We start from the raw sequence: 18,277 nt of genomic DNA, 5'->3' as shown, positions 1-18,277 counted from the left end.
CTGCCTCCTGTTGTGATTCAGTGGGTCTTCGGGGGAGGGGTACCTGTGATAATTTGCATTTCTAACAGCCCCAGGTGGTGCTACTGGTGCTGCTGTCAGATTGAACTCTGAAGTGTTGTAGATGGTATTGCCACTTTAGGGGGCCAGGGATGTTCCCAGATCTCTTGCAACACGGACTAGAAAAGAAGGTATCTCCAGTTGAATGAAGCCCCAGAACAATTCAACGCTGAGCTCCCTTCAGCCCCCGCTGCCACTGTGGGACTCGTCCTTCCCCTCCCTCCCTCCAAATCACTTTGTTATTCTGTAAAAACAGCGGGTGGGAGTAACTGAATAAGAGTAACTCCTACATGAAGTGCTATGGGTGCCAGGTGCTTCTCTCAACATCTCCTGTGGGTTAACTCATTTAGTCTTGACAACAGCTCTATAAAGTAGGTACTGTTATTAATCCCAGTTTCCTGGGGAAGAAATGAAGACACAGAGGAGTCGAGTAAAATACCCAGCTAGGAAGTAAAGACCTAGAATATGAACACAGGTCAGATTAATTCCAGGACCAACATTATTTCTACTTCTTCATGTGTCAAAGGCAAATATAAAGGAAGCTTCAGTCCCTCCAATGTAGGGGCCCTTGCTGTTGGGTAAATCGTGGTTGGCTGTGATCCAGCACACTGTTTAGCTGGGGACACTGAGCAACATAGAATTATTGAAAGAGCTCTGTTGTACTCATTTTTAAGCTGCATGACCCTTGGGCAAGGCACACAATTTATTTTCATTGTCTCAGCAATAAAAATGAGGGGGTGTACTATCTGAATTTTCAAGTTCTGAAAGTATGTAATTCTGAGTTTCAGTCACTTTTTCCTCCTGAGCTCACTTATCTAGAGCTCAAGTAGCTGTTTGCTACTTGAAATACTGCAAACCAGGGGCCAATAATCCAAAGGCTCTAGCCTGTTCTGGGGACAGCTCCTTCCTTAGTGGTTAAGAACCCGGGCAGTCACTTGTCCCAGAGGAAGTGAATTTTGCCAGCAATGAGATGGGTTTTGCTTCAAGTGACAGGAGAGGAAAGAGAGCTGATTAGAAAGATTCTTTTCTAGTAATAGTCAGTATGAAGGTCTAGGTGGGAGCTAGCGGGTTCCTACCATTGGCCGGCTGGGAGACATTGAGCAAGTCGTCTTGCCTAAATATTTGCATCTGGGAAATGGAGATAATTAGGAGTGTGGGGTGGTTTAGCTAATTAAGCCATTACCTAGTGCTTGGTCAGATCTCCATAGCTCCAACTGCCCCCTGGAGGTTGTGGCTCTTGATGCCACAAGTGCCTCATCAGAAAGATCGAGATGCTGAACTTATACACACAAGGATCTTCCTGACTCACTTCATCTGATTTCATGCTTGATACTGGCAGAGCCAGACATTTATTCTAAACTATAGTCATTCTCGGGTTGAGAGATGGATTAGTGTCAGACTCATAAACAATAGAGGTGATTTTTTTTTTCCAAAACAAGAATCTAGAAAACTCTGACTATTCTCCAGAGTGTTGTTAGAGTTAACTATCTTTAGGTGACCCCATTGGCAATTATCCAAAGTATAGTTTCACGAGAACATCTATTCAAGGGATGGGAGGGCCAGTGGGGTCATAGAGTTGAGGTTAATAAGTTCTTGCAGAGAGCTAGTCATGTGTTGGGCATTGTAGAATTGCAAATAATGACTCTAGCAATAGCTAACATGTATAGAGGTCTTAGGATGTGCCAGGCACATAATCATCCCATGTCATTCACATAACCCTAGGAGTTAGGTACTGTTGTCCCCATTGTACAGATAGGGAAATTGGGGCTCATGGAGGGTAAGTGTTCAAGACGGCAGAAGGATTTGAACCAGATAGTCTGATTCCAGAGCCCAGATTGTAGCCGTGGTGCTACACTGCCTCCATACAACAGTGAATGGGACAAAGGCCAGAACCCCAAAAGGCTAACCCTACTGAGGAAAATAGATGGGCACCAGGAACAGAAATCCACCAACGTGGCCAACTATGAACATAAAAGGAGCAATTAACTGCAACCAGAAAGATCCAGGAAGACTTCAAAGTGGAAATGCCATTCAAGCTGAAGGTTGAGAGAGAGGGGTGGCATTGGAAGAGGTAGAAATGGGGAAACAGGGCCAGGCTCAGAAGATGATGTACCTCTGATAGGGGCAGGAACACAAGTACAACCTGTTTAAGTCTTTCTTCCAAGGTGCAGTTGTATCTCATTTTCTAAACTTCCTGTCCTGTTCATGAGGATGGGCCCCAGAGGCCCCGAAGTCTTAGATCTGATAGGCTGAGAGAATCCAAAAGTTAGGCCCATCTCCTATCTCAGTGGGGTTTCAAGCATCATTGTAGCCTGTGCTGAGATCCACCCCAAGCCAGGCCTTTCATGATTTTCAGGCAAACTTTCATTGTGCGTTGCCAAGCCCTGTTTGCTCTGGCCACTGATGTCTGGGGTGTTTGAGCCAGCCGCAGCTTGAAAACTCAGGGGCAAGGAAGGTTCCTTCCTGAGGAACCAGGACTGTGGAGCAAAGCTCCTTGAACTGCTCATGTTCTAGCCTCCCTCGTTTTGTGTTTCATGCACCTTCTTCTGGTAAAAAGATTCCTGCTCCCTCTCCACCCAGTAACTTCCTTCCTTTGACAGGTCTTCATGCATCCCGTTGTTGCTGGTGACCTCCTCCCAGTCTTAAATGCTAATGCTCCAAAGAACTCACCTCAGATAGAAGAGTCAGAATAAGATAGATGAAGAACCCAGGGAAAAAGAAGGAAGGAAAGAAGGGAGGGAGGGAGAGAAGGATGGAGGGAAGGAACGCAGAATAATAATTTGAAATCTGTGCCAGCTGGGCTTCACTTCTGCTACAGTTGTGTCTTTGCTTTCAGGAAGAGGAGCTACCAGATGTTTTAGCTATCTGGTGTTCTCTGCCGACTGTGTGCACTCGAGGCACTCATGAGCTAGACTCAGAGACACCCCTGTCCCTTCTTGGCCTCATTTGGGTACAGGATCTACTTGGCCTTCATTTTCTGGGCAAAGCCATGTGAGTTTCCTGAAATGCTGCATAGGCCTTATTTTCACCTGGGTTGGATTTCTCTATCAGCACCAGACCTTACTGAGCCTGAATGACACCTCCTCCAGCCCTGTGACCTCTATGAAACTTTGCTCTGTTGACATCCCTGAGACTTGTCCATCCTGGTCTCTTCCTACCTCTCCCACCACGTACTCCCAGCTCTTTCTTTGACTCATCTTCCTCTGCCCACCTTGAAAAGTTGATTTCCTTTAGCTTCCCATTCCTTGCTCCTTGCTCCTCTCTATGTGCTTTCCTCAGAAGACGTCTGAGGTGACTGTTTCCTGCCTGTGAGTCATTGACACTCAATTGCTATCTCCAGCCCTGACTTCTTCTAGTTTCAGCCTCATGCTTTCCACTCCTTGTTGAGCATCTCCAACTAGAGGTCCCAGGGGAATCTCAAATTCGTCATGTATGAGAGTTAGCTAGCTCTCATCTCTCCTCATTCTTCCCCAACTCATTCTGTCCAATCCAGAAACAAGGGGATCATTCCAGGCTCTGCCTTTTGCCTCATCTAGTCCTACTCTGCACCACCCTACCTGCCCCTCCATCCAGTTATCATATATTACTGATTTTAAGTTCTAAACGTTTCTGGAATTTATTTTCCCCTTTAGATCCCTGCTATCATTCTCTACTTCAAGTCCTCATTATTCTCTACCCTTCTGATGGCAACTATTTCCCTACTATTTCTCCTGACCTCCAGGCTCAATGCCCTGGAGTTTCAGGGATAGAGTGGATTTATCCTCATGCTACCTTTGGAGTTACCCACCTAAGATGAAAACCACCAAGATCCCCCTGGTTGAGAGCCTTCTTTGGCTCCTCATCACAACAACAAATCCCTAACTTCGAGCCTGGCAGATGAGACCCAGCATGACCTGACTCGGCCTATCCGGCTTCATCCTAGCACTCCCTGCCTCATGCTCATAATTTAATGATGATAGGAGAGTAGCTTGTAGCTTTCCAACACCCGATGCTGGTTCATGAGTTCTATTCTATTCTATTCTATTCTATTCTATTCTATTCTATTCTATTCTTTGCATAGAGTGTCTGTCCTTCCTACCCTTCTTCACCTGGATCACACTAACTCATCCTTCCAGACTTAGCCCAGCCATCACCCGGCTCAGAAAACCTTCCTCAAAGCCTCAGGTTAGGGAAGGCTGCTGTTGCCTCCTGCCCTTACTATCTCTTGACTTAATGAACAACAGGTTGGAATTATCTGTTTGGGAGGCCTTCTCCTCCACTAGGCTATAATTTCATCAATATCATAGCTGCCTTTGCCCCAGTGCCTGGTCTAATGCCCTTCATATAGTAGATACTCAGTTAGTGTTGAGCAGAATATAACCTCTTTGAGCAGGGATCATGACTTGCACTCCTAGCAGGTACTCAACAAATGTTCCATGGGCAAATGCTGTTCTCGTTGACAGCCATAATAGGAAGAGGGGAGGAGAATTCTGATCACATGGTACTTAAATATACCAAGAAGGTCAGGCACAGTAGAAACAGTATTCCACGTCTGAGTGGCATACATTTTTGAGCATGAGACTTGAAGGTATTAAGCTCTCTGGTAATTAAGAGAGTAAATGCACTAGCGGGTCTGTGAAGCATGGCAGGCCCTCTCATAAGCTCTCCTGCATCACCAACGGTAATGATCACCTCAATAAAAGGAATTATTGTGAATTGGGAAAATTATGGCAAATAAAGAGGGTTTGTTAGGGCCAAGAGTGGATACTAGGTTCCCCTAGGTGGGCTCTCGTGGCTCTCTGGGATGAATTCTCCAGACCTGCTTCCCACCAAGCCTGCCCATTGACCCTCTTCCTGGTGGCCTCTTTGCACAAAAGATCTGCCGCCCTTGTGGCTTGTCATTGCTTTTGCAATTGCAGAGTATGAATAGCTAATGAGGCATGCTAGGGCCAACAAGAAGAGCCTCTGTTGATTCCATTTGGTCTCTAAAGGGTGGGGGAATATGCGTTTTGAACACCCACTTCCTGCTAATCCTCCCACCAAACCAGTCAGGCTGGTTATAATGTATTATTAGAAAGCCCACACATCCATCCTTGGAACAACAGAGCCACTTGTTGCTTGAGGAGTGTTTCCCATCTATGGAACCAGAATGGAGGAATGGGGGCTGGGGGAGGGGGAGTCTAGGTCAAGGAGGGGAGTGGGGGCGAGCATGCCCCAGAGGAGAGAGCTTGGGTTTCAGAGATAGAATGGATTTAAATGCTGCCCTGCTTGCACAGTGTGTGGCCTTGAGCATGTGACTTAACTTCTCTGAGGTGATAATGAACTCTCACAGGCTACCGTGAGGATTAAAGGAGACTTCTGTAAAGCACCTACCTAGCCCAGGGCATGGAGATAGAAGGTGCTGGCACACCAGTTCCTCTGACGTCGGTGCTTCCTTGGGCGTTCTTGCAGGGCAGAAAAGCCCCAGTGGAAGCCCTACCTGCTGCTGCTCCTGGGAGCAGTGTCCTCACGAGCCACAGGAAGGGGAGTGCTGCCCAACACCCTTACTGGCCACCAGAAACCACCCCTCACCCTGTCCCTGCCAACCCCTGCTGCAGGACTAGCTATTGCAGATGGACACAAGTGAGGGAGCGGCTATTTTGTTTTAAGGGAGAGAATATTCTAGGCTGCTGCTGGGAAGTCATATCCCCTCAGCCTCTTCACAAACTTCACTGTTAACCTGAGCTTTCCTCCATCACTCCCTTCTTTTCCTCTCCCTGGAAAAGATATCTAGAAATTAGAGGACTGATCTCTCAAACAACCCTGAGACCTGACAGGTACCCGTCTTCCTAAAACCGTCATCAGTTGTGTCAGACATTGAATCACCAGCCCTCTCGGGGAAAACCCTTCCTTCACCCTCCATCTCTTTCTGTAAAGGGAAGTGATGTCCTGAGGGAAGAATAAGCAACTAGAGGTAGCTAAGTGGGAGGAGCAAAATGTAAGGCTTAGGCTTTCTTCTTTCCTCCTGCAGGGGGGTTAGGCTCACCCCTCCTCTCAGCTCTGGGCTCTCCATCCTCTCAGCTCTACTAGCTTCCTGCCATTTGCGCCTTCCCTGTTCTTTCTTCCTGCGTCCTTTCCTCCCCTGGCCTAGACCCCAGGGTGGGCAGACTCAGGCCTCAGCAGCAGCAGCAGCAGCCAGCAGCAGGGCTCTCGTCTCCAGGGAGAACTAGGGACCCCATCCTGGAGTTGGGGGTGGTGGGAGGGTGTTGGCTGGGGTAGGCAGCAGTACCGGGAAGTCACACCCGCACAGAAGGGTCAGAGCTGCTCACCTGCTTCATCCTGGGGACAACAGCGCACTTGCTGCATCCTACCCATCATCGGTCACCGGTTCCCTTCCGCCCCAGCAGCAGCTCCAGGCCACCATGCTGGGTGCCCCACAAGAGCCTCCGCGGCTCGGGATGCTCTCAGCCCCCCCACACACTGCCCGATCCGGAGCTGCCCCGGCAGGTGCCAGCCCCCGCTGGTGGAAACCAGCCCAACCCTGCATAGGGCCCTGAGCGGCCGGGGTGTGCTGCTGGTGCAATCTGGCGAGGCTCTGGTCTGGCTAGGCTTCTTGCAGCCCGGCAGTCCTCAGCGCCCCCAAAGACCTCCCCCCGACTGTGAAGCCGGACAAGCAACGCTACCTCCAGAAGATGATCTGCCCCGGGGAAGCCATGGCCAGGGGAAGCGCCCTCGCGGCGTGGGGGGCGCTGGGGTGCGAGGAGCCGCCGCCGCGCTGCTGGGCCGTGACTCCCCGCAGCTCCGGCTCCGGCTCCGCGGCTCGGCTGGGCTCGGCTCCGCTCCGCGGTGACCGCCTTAAATAGCGCTCGGCCGGGAGTGGGGCGGCGGGGCCGGCCCAGGTATGAGGAAGCGGCTGCCCTGCCGGGCACAAGTCCCCGCAGGCACAGCTGGCCCGCTCCCAGCCGCGGGGAGGCCGGCCGCGGGGCTGCCTCCGGAGCCTGCACCTGCTGGGGGGGGGGGGGGCACAGCCGCCCGGGCCCCTGCGTGCAGGGCACGTCTTCGCCTCCGACTCTGGAAGGGAGCTCGGGGATGGCCATTGATCTCCACCTGAGAAAGGACTGGAACGGCTCAGAGTGTCAGGGCCCGCCAGGAGGCGGGGAGGCCCAGTCCCCAGCCCCGGGGCAGGTGATGCTCACACACAGGCGGCCCCCGCTGGTGTGGACTCACGCCGAGGGCCTCACCTCTGTGGCCGGGAGGCCAGGAGGCCGGGAGGCCCGGGCGCTGAGTCTGTCACCGAGGGCTGAGCTGGCCCCGGGCCCCTGAGACAGCCCGGCCGGGTGGGCAGACCTCAGACCTCTTGAGGCTTCTTCTCGGAGCAAGGGGGAGAGGCTGGGCCCTGCCCGCCTCACAGGCACCTTCACACCCCAGGGACACTGCCCAGGAGCTCTTGCCGCAGGGTGAGTGGGCTAGAAGGACCGATCTCTGACATGTTACCCAGCACTCAGATTTCCAAGGAGGCAGAAGTTCTTAAGGCATAAAGCTCTCTCGCAAAAAAAAAAAAAAATAATAAATTAAAAAAAAAAAAAAAAAAAAAGCTCTCTCGCTCGCACCCTGTTGTTTCAGCCGCATGATTTCAGTGTTGGCTTGTGGGCGGCTGGGATAGGCATGGAGGATGCGGGACAGGAAGGCAGAACCAGGGAGACCACAGGGGAGACGGGCATTTAACAATGTTGAGATCTTTAGTCACCCAGAGCCAGGCCCACACCTTGGATTCTTTTTTTTTTTTTTTTTTTTAGTTTATTTTTGCTAATCTCTACACCCAACGTGAGGCTTGAACTCATGGCCCTGAGATCAAGATCTCAGGGGTCTCATGAGCTCAAGATCAAGATCAAGGAACTCACGCTGATCCAGCCAGGCTCCCCCACATCGTAAGTTCTTAATTAAGAACTGCAACTCTGGGCGAATTACCTTTCTTCAAGGCATCTTGATTGAAGTGAGGGGTCCATGAGAGGGGAGTCCACGTGCCTTCCTTTCCCCAGGCTTGAATAAAGGGAACACCGGGAACCTATGGAGTGTTTGCGCTAACTGGACTTCCCCAGGTCTGGGAGGCTGGGTAAGTGGGAGCAGGAGCAGGGATTTCCACAGTTCCTATACAGCTGACCCCACCCCAGAGGCACAAGGTTTCTGCCCAACTCCTCAAAAAGCCTTAAAAAGAGCGGCTTCACCTCAAATACCCTGGAGCAGGGCCAGTGAGTCTATGTCCGTCAGTCATTCATCATCACTACAGGATGGGCTCAGTAGGCCCTGGAGGAAAACCCAAGACGACCCCCTGACATGCTCCTGTGGGAGCCAGAAAGAGACCAATGTTTGCGGGCTGGCCGGAGGAGCCCACCCACCATGAGGGGGGCTGGGGACATAGAGCTAAAGGCCTTCTGCTGCCTCTGGAGAAGTAGACAGACATTGCTCTGGTTCTGACTCTATAACCTGAAGAGCGATGCACATAAAATGATGGAAAGATCATTGCAAAGCACCAGACCAATATTGCAAGACCGTAAAACCACATAAATGTCTGTGTGTGTGTGTGTGTGAGAGAGAGAGAGAGAGAGAGAGGAAAGAGTATGTGTGTGTGAAAAAGAGAGACAAAGATAGAGACTTTGAGACATAGATCTCCCCAGGATTCAAGAGCCTCTCTTGACATTTTCTTCTCTGAGAAATGCCTAACCTTTCACTCTGTCCTGTGCCCAGGCCATCATTCTTCACTTCTCCTGTAAGTGGTGGGGTTCTCTGGGGTTCCTGGCCTCTGCTTTCTCTTTTCACAGCGCATATGTTCCCGCGGTGACCCTGACTGTCCTTTGCTTCAACTGCCCCTAGTCTGGAGATCCCATTATCCATATCCCCACACTCCTGTGTGAGCTCCAGCCTCACGAGTCCACTTACTTAGTGGGCATCTCCACTCATTGTTCGACAGGGACCCATGCACATGTCCCAGCTGGAACTGAACGTGTCCAAGCTAGAAGGCACCATCTTCCATCTCCAACCCCACCACTCGTTCTGAGTTATACCTTTTGGAAAGAGGCGGTATCACATGTGGGGTGGCAAAATAAAAAACCTGAAAGCCACCTTCTGGTCTCTTGCCTCAGCCCCTACATTTGTGCACTTCCCGGACATCCATGGACCCCCAGGACATCCAGGTGCCCCCAGGTCTCTGAGTCTACCTGCTTGTATTTGTTTGCTCAGGTTGCCATAGGGAAGTACTACAGATGGGGTGACTTAAACAATAGAAATTCATTTTCTTATAATTCAGGAGCCTGGAAGTCCAAGACATTCTATCAGCTGGATTGGTTTCTTCTGAGGCCTCTCTCCTTGGTTTGTAGATAGCTGTCTTCTCCCTGTGTCTTCTCGTGGCTTTCCTTCTGTGTCTTTGTGTGCTAATCTTTTTTTTTTTTTTTAAGGTTTTATTTATTTATTCATGAGAGACAGAGACAGAGAGAGAGAGAGAGAGAGGCAGAGACACAGGCAGAGGGAGAAGCAGGCTCCATGCAGGGAGCCCGAGGTGGCACTTGATCCCTGGTCTCCAGGATCACGCCCCAGGCTAAGGTGGCGCTAAACTGCTGAGCCACCCGGCCTGCCCTCTGTGTGCTAATCTTAAAAGCACAACGACCATATAGGATTAGAGCTCACCCTAATGACCTTTAACTTTATCACATTTTTAAAGGTCTCTCCAAACAATCACATTCTGAGGTACACGTGCATTTTTTCAGGGGAGGACATAATTCAGCCCATAACACTGCTTTATGGCTTCTAAATCCACCTGTTCTCTCTGTCCTCAGTACTATTACCTAAATGCAATCCCTCATAATTTCCCATTTGAAGTGAATTTTAAACAGGCTCTTATGTCACTGTCTTGCCCCCAGACTGCTCCTGTATGTGCCCATCTACCCACCTCTGCTAGAGTGATCTTTCTAAAATGCAAATCCAATCTGGTCACTTGCCAGGTTAAAATGATCAATGGTTCCCCAGCCACTACCTGTGGCCTGGCCTCTGCCTACCTCTGCGGACTTTACTACTTTGTTGTCACCTTCCCCCTGCTCACGCTGTGTACCAGGCATGCTGAGTTGCTTTGGGTTTCTCCAAAATGCCACGGTCTCCCAAGCCACTCTGCCTTTGTGCATGCTGTCCTGCCTGGTTGGAGTCCACCCCCTGTTTTTTCCTGTTTGATATAAGTTCTATGGAGAACTTTCCCCGGCTGCTTCAATCTGGCAGGTGCCATGCTCTGGGTTCCCACGTGGACCTCATGCTTGCTTTCATGTTCCCCAATTGTGACTGTTGATTTGTCTGGCTTCTGCCCTAGACACCCCTTAAAAATAGAAAAGGCATCTTATTCATTTTTGTATTTCACCCCAGTCTTAGGCATGCAACAGCATAAGGGATCATTATGTGTTTGTTTAAAAAAAATGCACATTTTTCTTTCACAGCACACAGTGCTAGTGCTACTTCCTGTTTATGCATCTATCTGTTCGCCAGTCTGTGAGAGGCCAGAGGATAAAAACTATGCCTCATTCGTCTTTGTGTCACCGGGTCCTAGCACCGTGCCAGACACGTTAAAGGGACGTGGTAATGTTTGATGGATGGGTGAGCAGGGATCAGCGTGGGGTGTGATCCATCAAACACTTTCTGGAGGCAATGTCTCATGAACTGGATCAACACTGTTCAGAGCAGGAGAGAACACGTTGCATTCGAGGTAGAGGAACGATTTCAGATTGGCACAAAAGGAAAGCAGATGTGTGAAACAAAGACAAACTCTGTTTTCTTCTTGCTGATCTTGGGGAGAGAGACAGAGAGACCAAGACTAACTTAATGTCTCTTGAACCAAAAGGTCTTTTCATGAATTTTTAAAAAATTCATTAGAGCACATGGCCAACAGGCACATGAAAAAAATGCTCCACATCACTTATCATCAGGGAAATACAAATCAAAACCACAATTAGATACCACCTTACATGGGTGAGAATGGTTAAATTAACAAGACAGGAAACAACAAATGTTGATGAGGATGTGGAGAAAGGGGAAACTTCTTGCACTGTTGGTGGGGATGCAGCCACTCTAGAAAACAGTGTGGAGGTTCCTCAAGAAGTTAAAAATAGAACTGCCCTATAACTCAGAAATTGCACTACTGGGTATTTACCCCAAAGAGACAGATGTGGTGAAATGCTGGGACACCTGCACCCCAATGTTTCTAGCAGCAATGTCCACAATATCCAAACTGTGGAAGGAGCCTCGGTGTCCTTTGGCAGATGAATGGATAAAGAAGCTGTGGTCTATATATACAATGGAATATTACAGCCATTAGAAAGGATGAATACCCACCATTTGCTTTGACGTGAATGGAACTGGAGGGTATTACGCTGACTGAAGTAAGTCAGTCAGAGAAGGACAATCAGCATATGTTTTCAATCATACAGGGAGTATATGAAATAGTGAAAGGGACCATAAGGGAAGGGGGGGAACTGAGTGGGGGAAAAGTAGAGAGGAAGACAAACCATAAGAGTCCTAACTGTGGGAAAGAAAAAGAGGGTTATGGAAGGGAAGGGGAGGAATAGGGTGACTGGGTGATGGGAACTAAGGAGGGCACTTGATGGGATGAGCACTGGGTGTTATACTACATGTTGGCAAATTGAATTTAAATTTTAAAAAATTCATTAGGGGCGCCCGGGTGGCTCAGTTGGTTAAGCGTCTGCCTTCAGCTCAGGTCATGATCCCAGGGTCCTAGGATCGAGCCCTGTGTGGGGCTCCCTGTTCAGTAGAGAGCCTGCTTTTCCCCTCTCTTGCTGTTCCCCTGCTTCTGCTCTGTCTCTTTCTCTCACTCTCAAATAAATAAATAAAATCTTTTTTAAAAACCTGCAAAAACCTCATTAAACAGTTCCGTCTTGCAGAGCTCTCTTTTCTCATTGAGTATCTGTGCATTTCCCTGTACACCAGATTAAAGTTTCCCTCCTAGCCTCTCCTGGCTGATAGCAGAACACCCACTAATGGCCTTGCACTTTCCACAAAAGGCTGTACACTCATGCGATCCTTCCCATAACCCATATAGGGTGAGTTTTACAAATGGGAAACTGAGCCTTAGAGATGAAGGGATTTGGCTGAGGCCCATCATTTGAGTTTCTCCAGGCCTACTTGCCTGTGCACATAGATGAGATCATAATAATGAAAGTAATAAAGCTATCACTACTTTCAAAGGCAGAAGCTCTAGCTATCTGCAAATTTTACCTTGGAGAATCTCTGCACCTTTTACATAGGTTCCCAGAAAAGCAAACTGTGGGAGATTCTTACACTGAAAGGCCTCCAAGGAATCATGGCTTCTTGGATCTAAACCTTTGTGCAATCTCCTCCCACACTGGCTCTGGGCTTGGCCACTGGGACATTAGCAAGGGTGATGCAAGCAGAGGCCTGGGAAGTGCTAATGCATTTGGGCTTGCCCTCTCTGGCTGCTGAGGACTCTTCTGCCACCTTGTGATAAAGCCTGTGGAACAGAAGAAAGCCAACCAAGCTGAGATCCTCTACAGCACCCAGTCCCCAGCTGACCTGCCAGGTGGCTAGTGCCACATGAATGACCTTGGATGACTAGAAGAATCACCCAGCTGAGCCCAGCCCAAATTACTGACCCACATAATCATGAACGAGTAAAATGGTTGTTGTTTCAAGTCACAGTTTTGGGGGTGGTTTGTTATATAAGCAGTAGAATGCTCTTCTTAAGTCTTATTCTGCTTTGTGTGTGTGTTTTTTTTTTAAGATTTTTAAATTTTTACTTCTTTATGAGAGACACGGAGAGAGAGAGAGAGAGAGAGAGAGAGAGAGAGGCAGAAACACAGGCAGAGAGAGAAGTAGGCTCCATGCACGGAGCCTAATGTGGGACTTGATCCCGGGACTCCAGGATCACACGGTGAGTCGAAGGCAGGTGTGCAACTGCTGAGCCACCCAGGGATCCAATTCTGCTCCATGTTTCTTTCTGGCATCACTGCCTCTAAGGTACCTTCAGATGTCATCTCACCATGGTTACTACTGCTGTGGCCCGTGGAATCAACCCTAATGTCAGTAGCAGAAGTGCTACCTTGCTTCCAAAATTGGAATGGTTGGTGACCCCTGGGTGGCTTGGCAGTTGAGTGCCTGCTTTTGGCCCCAGGGTGTGGTCCTGGAGTCCTGGGATCAAGTCCCGTATCGGGCTCCCTGCGTGGAACCTGCTTCTCTCTCTGCCTGTGTCTCTGCCTCTCTCTGTGTGTCTCTCATGAATAAATAAATAAAATCTTAAAAAAAAATTGGAATGGTGTCCCATGGAGCACCCAGTATGCTGAGCCATGTCACACACACACACACACACACACATATGCATGCATGCACTAATGCCTCAGGTTTAGCATACAGAAGTTTGCTGTTGAATGTGCCATCAGGAAGGAAATACAGATGGGCAACTGGGTGGCTCAGTCAGTTAAGCATCTGCCTTTGCTTCAGGTCATGATCCTGGTATCCTGGGGTCCTGAGATGGAGCCTGGTGTCAGTGTTAGGCTCATCGGGAAGCCTGCTTCTCCCTCTCCCTTGCCTCTGCCTCTCCCCTGGTCCTCTCCCCCGGCATGTACATTCTCTCTCTCTCTCTCTAATAAATAAAATAAAAAAGGAAGAAAGGAAATAAAGGGGGGCCCTCAGATGCCAAAAGCAACTATTATACCCACACCTGTGTGCCTTTTCATGCACATTTCAGGCTTTCTCTTATACACTAGTGCATTCTAAGATCTGCTCTGAGAGACACCTTGTGGTTAGCAGGGCTCCGGAGTCTTATAATACTCTGCTGGAGGTGAAGAGATCTCATAATGCTCAGCAGAGCTGGGGAGAGCAGACATTGTCATCTTAATATAGAAAACTTCAAAAAGGATAATTGAAAGGAATGCTGACATCTGGTAAAATATTAAGGACCCCTCATCTTGTTTGAGACATTGACTTTCTCTTGCAAGTTGCTAGTGCTATCTTATTAGTAAAGGGCTGATTGCTTTATTGCTGAGCAAGGCTAGGGACCAATATCCCCGTGGACGCTATGCTGGCTCTCCATGCTCCCTCCCTCATCTTTCAGCAAAGCCCCTGTTTTCTTGGAAAAGTCACAATATCCTAGAGCCCGGGTGCATTTCCTGGCCAGTTGATTCCAAATCCAGTACTGCTCTCAAGCTCACTTTCATAAATGGCATCGATCGTTGGTCATGGATGTCTTTCCTGCTCATCCAAGTGTGGCACCAGAAACACTTTTAAAAGAGCATCCAGGAAGCCCCTACCAAGCAGCTGGAGATGTTCCCTGTATTCATTCGCCCAGGCTGCCGTAACCCAGAATTGGGTAGTTTGCACGGCAGACACTTATCATCTCATGGTCTTGGAGGCTGGAAGGCTGACACTAAGGTGTTGTCAGGGCAGGTTCCTTTTGTGGGCTCTGAATGTAGAATCTTTTCCAGACCTCCTTCCTTGGCTTGTGGATGGCTATCTTTCCCCTGCATATTCACACTGTCTTCCCCCAGTACATGTGTGTGTCCTAATTTCCCCTTTTTGTAAAGATATCAGTCATATTGGATCAGTACTCATCCTAATGATCTCATCTTAACCTGAGTCTCTCTATAAAGACCCCATCTCCAAATAGGATAACATTCTGAGGCACCAGGAATGAGGGTAGGTACTCTAATATATCTTTTTAGGAAGGCATAATTCAACTCACAGCAGTCCCCTGGGTGAGGCCCACTGTTCCTCCCTTTCTGTCCTTTGCTGCTCTGGGCTATACTTGTGCCCTCTGATCTGAGCAGAGTATAAGACCTGGGGACATCAGGTATAACGACAGGCTAGCAGTGATGTTCCTGAGCCAGCTGGTGAGATGGGGTCCCCAGCTGGCTGCAGACTCCATGTGTGTTTCTTTCCAAATCTGCACATTAGCAGAAAGGACAGTTATGAAAGATTGAATTGTTGTTCCCAAATATTTGCTGTCACTCCTCAAGGGACAATCCCATTGGCATCAAGATTGGTTGTGAGACTTGCTTTTGCAAATGACACTAGAGTAGAAAGGATGTGTTATTTCTGAGAAGATGCTGGAAGAGGCAGTCTGTGTTTGGTCATGATCTCTCTTCTGTGTGATACTGGGAATGTTCTAGATGGAGACTGGTTCATCAGTCTAGGTCCCTGAGTAAAGTTGATGTGGAGCAGAGCTTATGGCAAAACCTGATGGACAATGTAGCATGAAATAAATTTTTCTTCTTAAAGCCACTAAGATTAGGGTTTGTTTGTAATTGGGTTGTAATTAGGCATAACTTTGCCTATCCTGACCAATACAACAACTTTCCCAAATAGAGGAAGATTATGTTATGTGTTAGTTAAGAATATAAATGTGGGGGCTCCTGGGTCGCTCAGTCAGTTAAGTGTTCAATTCTTGATTTTGGCTAAGGTCACAATCTCAGGGTTGTGAGATTGAGCCCCACGTCAGGCTCTTTACTGGGCGTGGAGCCTGCTTAAGACTGTCTCCCTCTCCCTCTGCCTCTTTTATTTTTTAATTTTTTTAAAAATTTTAAAATTTTTATTTTTTTAGGTTTTATTTATTTATTCATAGACACAAAGAGAGAGAGAGAGAGAGAGAGAGAGAGGCAGAGACACAGGCAGAGGGAGAAGCAGGCATCATACAGAGAGCCTGACGTGGGACTCGATCCAGGGTCTCCAGGATCACGCCCTGGGCTGCAGGCGGCGCTAAACCGCTGCACCACCAGGGCTGCCCTCTCCCTCTGCCTCTTGCCCCCACTTTCATTCTTTATTTCTCACTGTATATTATATGTATTTAAATACATAATATATATTAAAATATATATAAATGTAGGAATGTGGAGTGAACACAAGGATAAATTTCAAATGAATCAAAGTTTAAATGTAACCAGTGAAGCCATAAAAAAAGAAAACAGGAATTACCTTTGTAACCTTAGAGTGGAGAAGGGCTTTCTACCTATGACTCAAAACTCAGAATCCATGAAATTGTATTATATAAAAATTAAAAACTGTATAGAAAAACTAACAAATAGTAACACCAAGATAAAGAATCAAAACCTCAAACAAACAAATCCCATAAGTGTGAGATTACTTGCAAAAATGGCCACAAATTTCTTCCCTTTACTTATTTATTTTTGAAGATTTTATTTATTTAGTTGAGAGAGAGTGAGCACGAGTGGGGACATGACAGAGAGAGAGGGAGAAGCAGACTCTACGCTGAATGTAGAGCCTGATGCAGGGCTTGATCCCATGACTCTGAGATCATGACCTGAGTGGAAACCAAAAGTTGGATGCTTAACTGCCTGCACCATGCAAGCGCCCCAAATTTCTTCCCTTAATTCACACCCTCAGGTATTCCTTTTCCACCCTGACTCCAGCCTTAGCCATGTTACTTGCTTTGGTCATTGGGACAATAACAAATGTGACACAACAGAAGCTTAAAAAACATGGGCATTGGTGCTTGCTGTCTTGCTGTGTTTTGGAACCTGTGACCACCATGAGAAGAATACTAGGTTAGCCTGCTGAATGGCTAGTGATCTCCATTATCTCTACTGATGAATCAACCACCAGACCTGTGATTGAGGCCATCAACCATTCGGTAACTTTAAAGCATAGGTGAGCGTAGCTGACGCCTGGTGGCATAGAGATCAGTGGTCTCAGCCGAGGACAGACCATAGCATTATTAACAAAGAAGTGCTTGTTGTGTTAAGCCAATATGTGTTGGGATGGTTTCTTATACACACACACACACACACACACACACACACAACTAATGCTAAAAGCAAGATCAAAAGGCAAATGTCAAATTAAGTTCATTGCAACTCGTACTACAAATGAAGGGCTTATATTTCTAACAAAATTTTCCTTATAGAAATTTCCTTATAAATACAGAAGTTCAACAACCCATTGGAAAATGGGCAAAGGATATGAGCATACATTTTATGGTAAATAAAAACAAATGGTTTTTAAAATTATGAATACCTGCTTAAACTCATTTATAGTAAGATAAATTCAAATTAAAACTACAGTGAGATGCTATTTTCATCCATCTGATTGGCAACAATACAAGAGTTTGACAATAAGGGTTGTCAAGGGGGCAGCCTGGGTGGCTCAGCGTTTAGTGCTGCCTTTAGCCCAGGGCGTGATCTTGGAGACCCGGGATTGAGTCCTGCATCAGGCTCCCTGCATGGAGCCTGCTTTTCCCTCTGTGTCTCTCATGAATAAATAAATAAGATCTTTAAGAAAAATAAGAATAAATAAATAAAATCTTTATCAAGGGTTTGGGTAAACAGGTACCCTCATGCATTGCAAGCAGAAGTATAACCTGACAGAGGGCAGTTTGCCAGGTTGCTATTCAGGTTGATTAGTGCAGGCAAATGGAAATTGATTAATTTGAGGGATAGCACAAAGCCAAGCTGAAACCATAATTTCTTTTCTTTTTTTTAAGAGTTTATTTATTCATTCATGAGATACACAGAGAGGGAGAGAGAGGCAGAGACAGGCAGAGGGAGAAGCAGGCTCCCTGCCAGGAGCCTGACACAGGACTCAAATCCAGGACCCTGGGATCACAACCTGAGCCAAAGGCAGATGCTCAACCACTGAGCTACCTGAGTGCCCCTAAAATCATGATTTTAAGTGACTGTTTGTCACTCTCTGAAATCACAATCTTATTTTCTTTTTTTCATCACAGCCAAGACTAGTTACCTCTGCCAGAGCCTTATGAATTATTCTTATACCCCAATAATAATGCCCAGAGTTTATTTCTCAGATTGCCATTCATGAGCTACAGGAAAACAGACTCCAGGCTGACTCAAGTGACATCATTCCTTTTTGCAGTGGTAACAGTTAAGTGAGAGCTTCCACTTGATCCAGCAACAGGGTTGGCCAGTGACTCCCATCACTATTAACTAAAGAAGGGGGAAAGCAGGCATCACATAAGGAGCTCTGGCCAAATAGGCAGTTGTTTAAGGGGCATTGGGGGCTGTGTGTTTATTGCTAGGTTTTACCTCTGACACTGCTCTGTTGTGTGACCCTGAGAAGTCCCTTCCCCTTTCTGTGCTCAGTTTCTTCATCTGTAAGGCTATACTAGTGATGATTATTACATCTATTACCCTTCTCCTCTTTTCCCACTATGAGTACTAGTTTGTGCTACACATAGAAGTTAAAATACAATGCTTGGCGCCATGGATGCTTGCGTCTATGCTTCATT

General features: G+C 47.6%; 1 protein-coding gene across 6 annotated transcripts in view; it reads right to left on the bottom strand.

The window, feature by feature from the left end:
• VTCN1 (V-set domain containing T cell activation inhibitor 1) overlaps window positions 1-6,984 on the bottom strand; it is a 58,138-nt gene extending 51,154 nt beyond the window's left edge. Inside the window, exon 1 of one of the 6 annotated variants that reach the window (XM_025994644.2) lies at window positions 6,699-6,984. In XM_025994644.2, coding sequence (XP_025850429.1) covers window positions 6,699-6,730 — 32 coding nt within the window. In that variant the 5' untranslated portion in view covers window positions 6,731-6,984. Of the gene's footprint in view, window positions 1-6,344; window positions 6,602-6,698 lie in introns of those variants that run through there. The other 5 variants (XM_072766788.1, XM_025994646.2, XM_072766787.1 and 2 more) reach the window with 5 other exon arrangements.
• Between the last annotated feature and the right edge of the window lie 11,293 nt (window positions 6,985-18,277).

The sequence above is a fragment of the Vulpes vulpes genome, chromosome 8, assembly GCF_048418805.1.
Source record: "Vulpes vulpes isolate BD-2025 chromosome 8, VulVul3, whole genome shotgun sequence".
In the NCBI taxonomy this organism is placed as follows: Eukaryota; Metazoa; Chordata; class Mammalia; order Carnivora; family Canidae; genus Vulpes; species Vulpes vulpes.
Note: the sequence above shows the minus strand (reverse complement) of the source record. Positions and strands in the feature narration are given on the sequence as shown.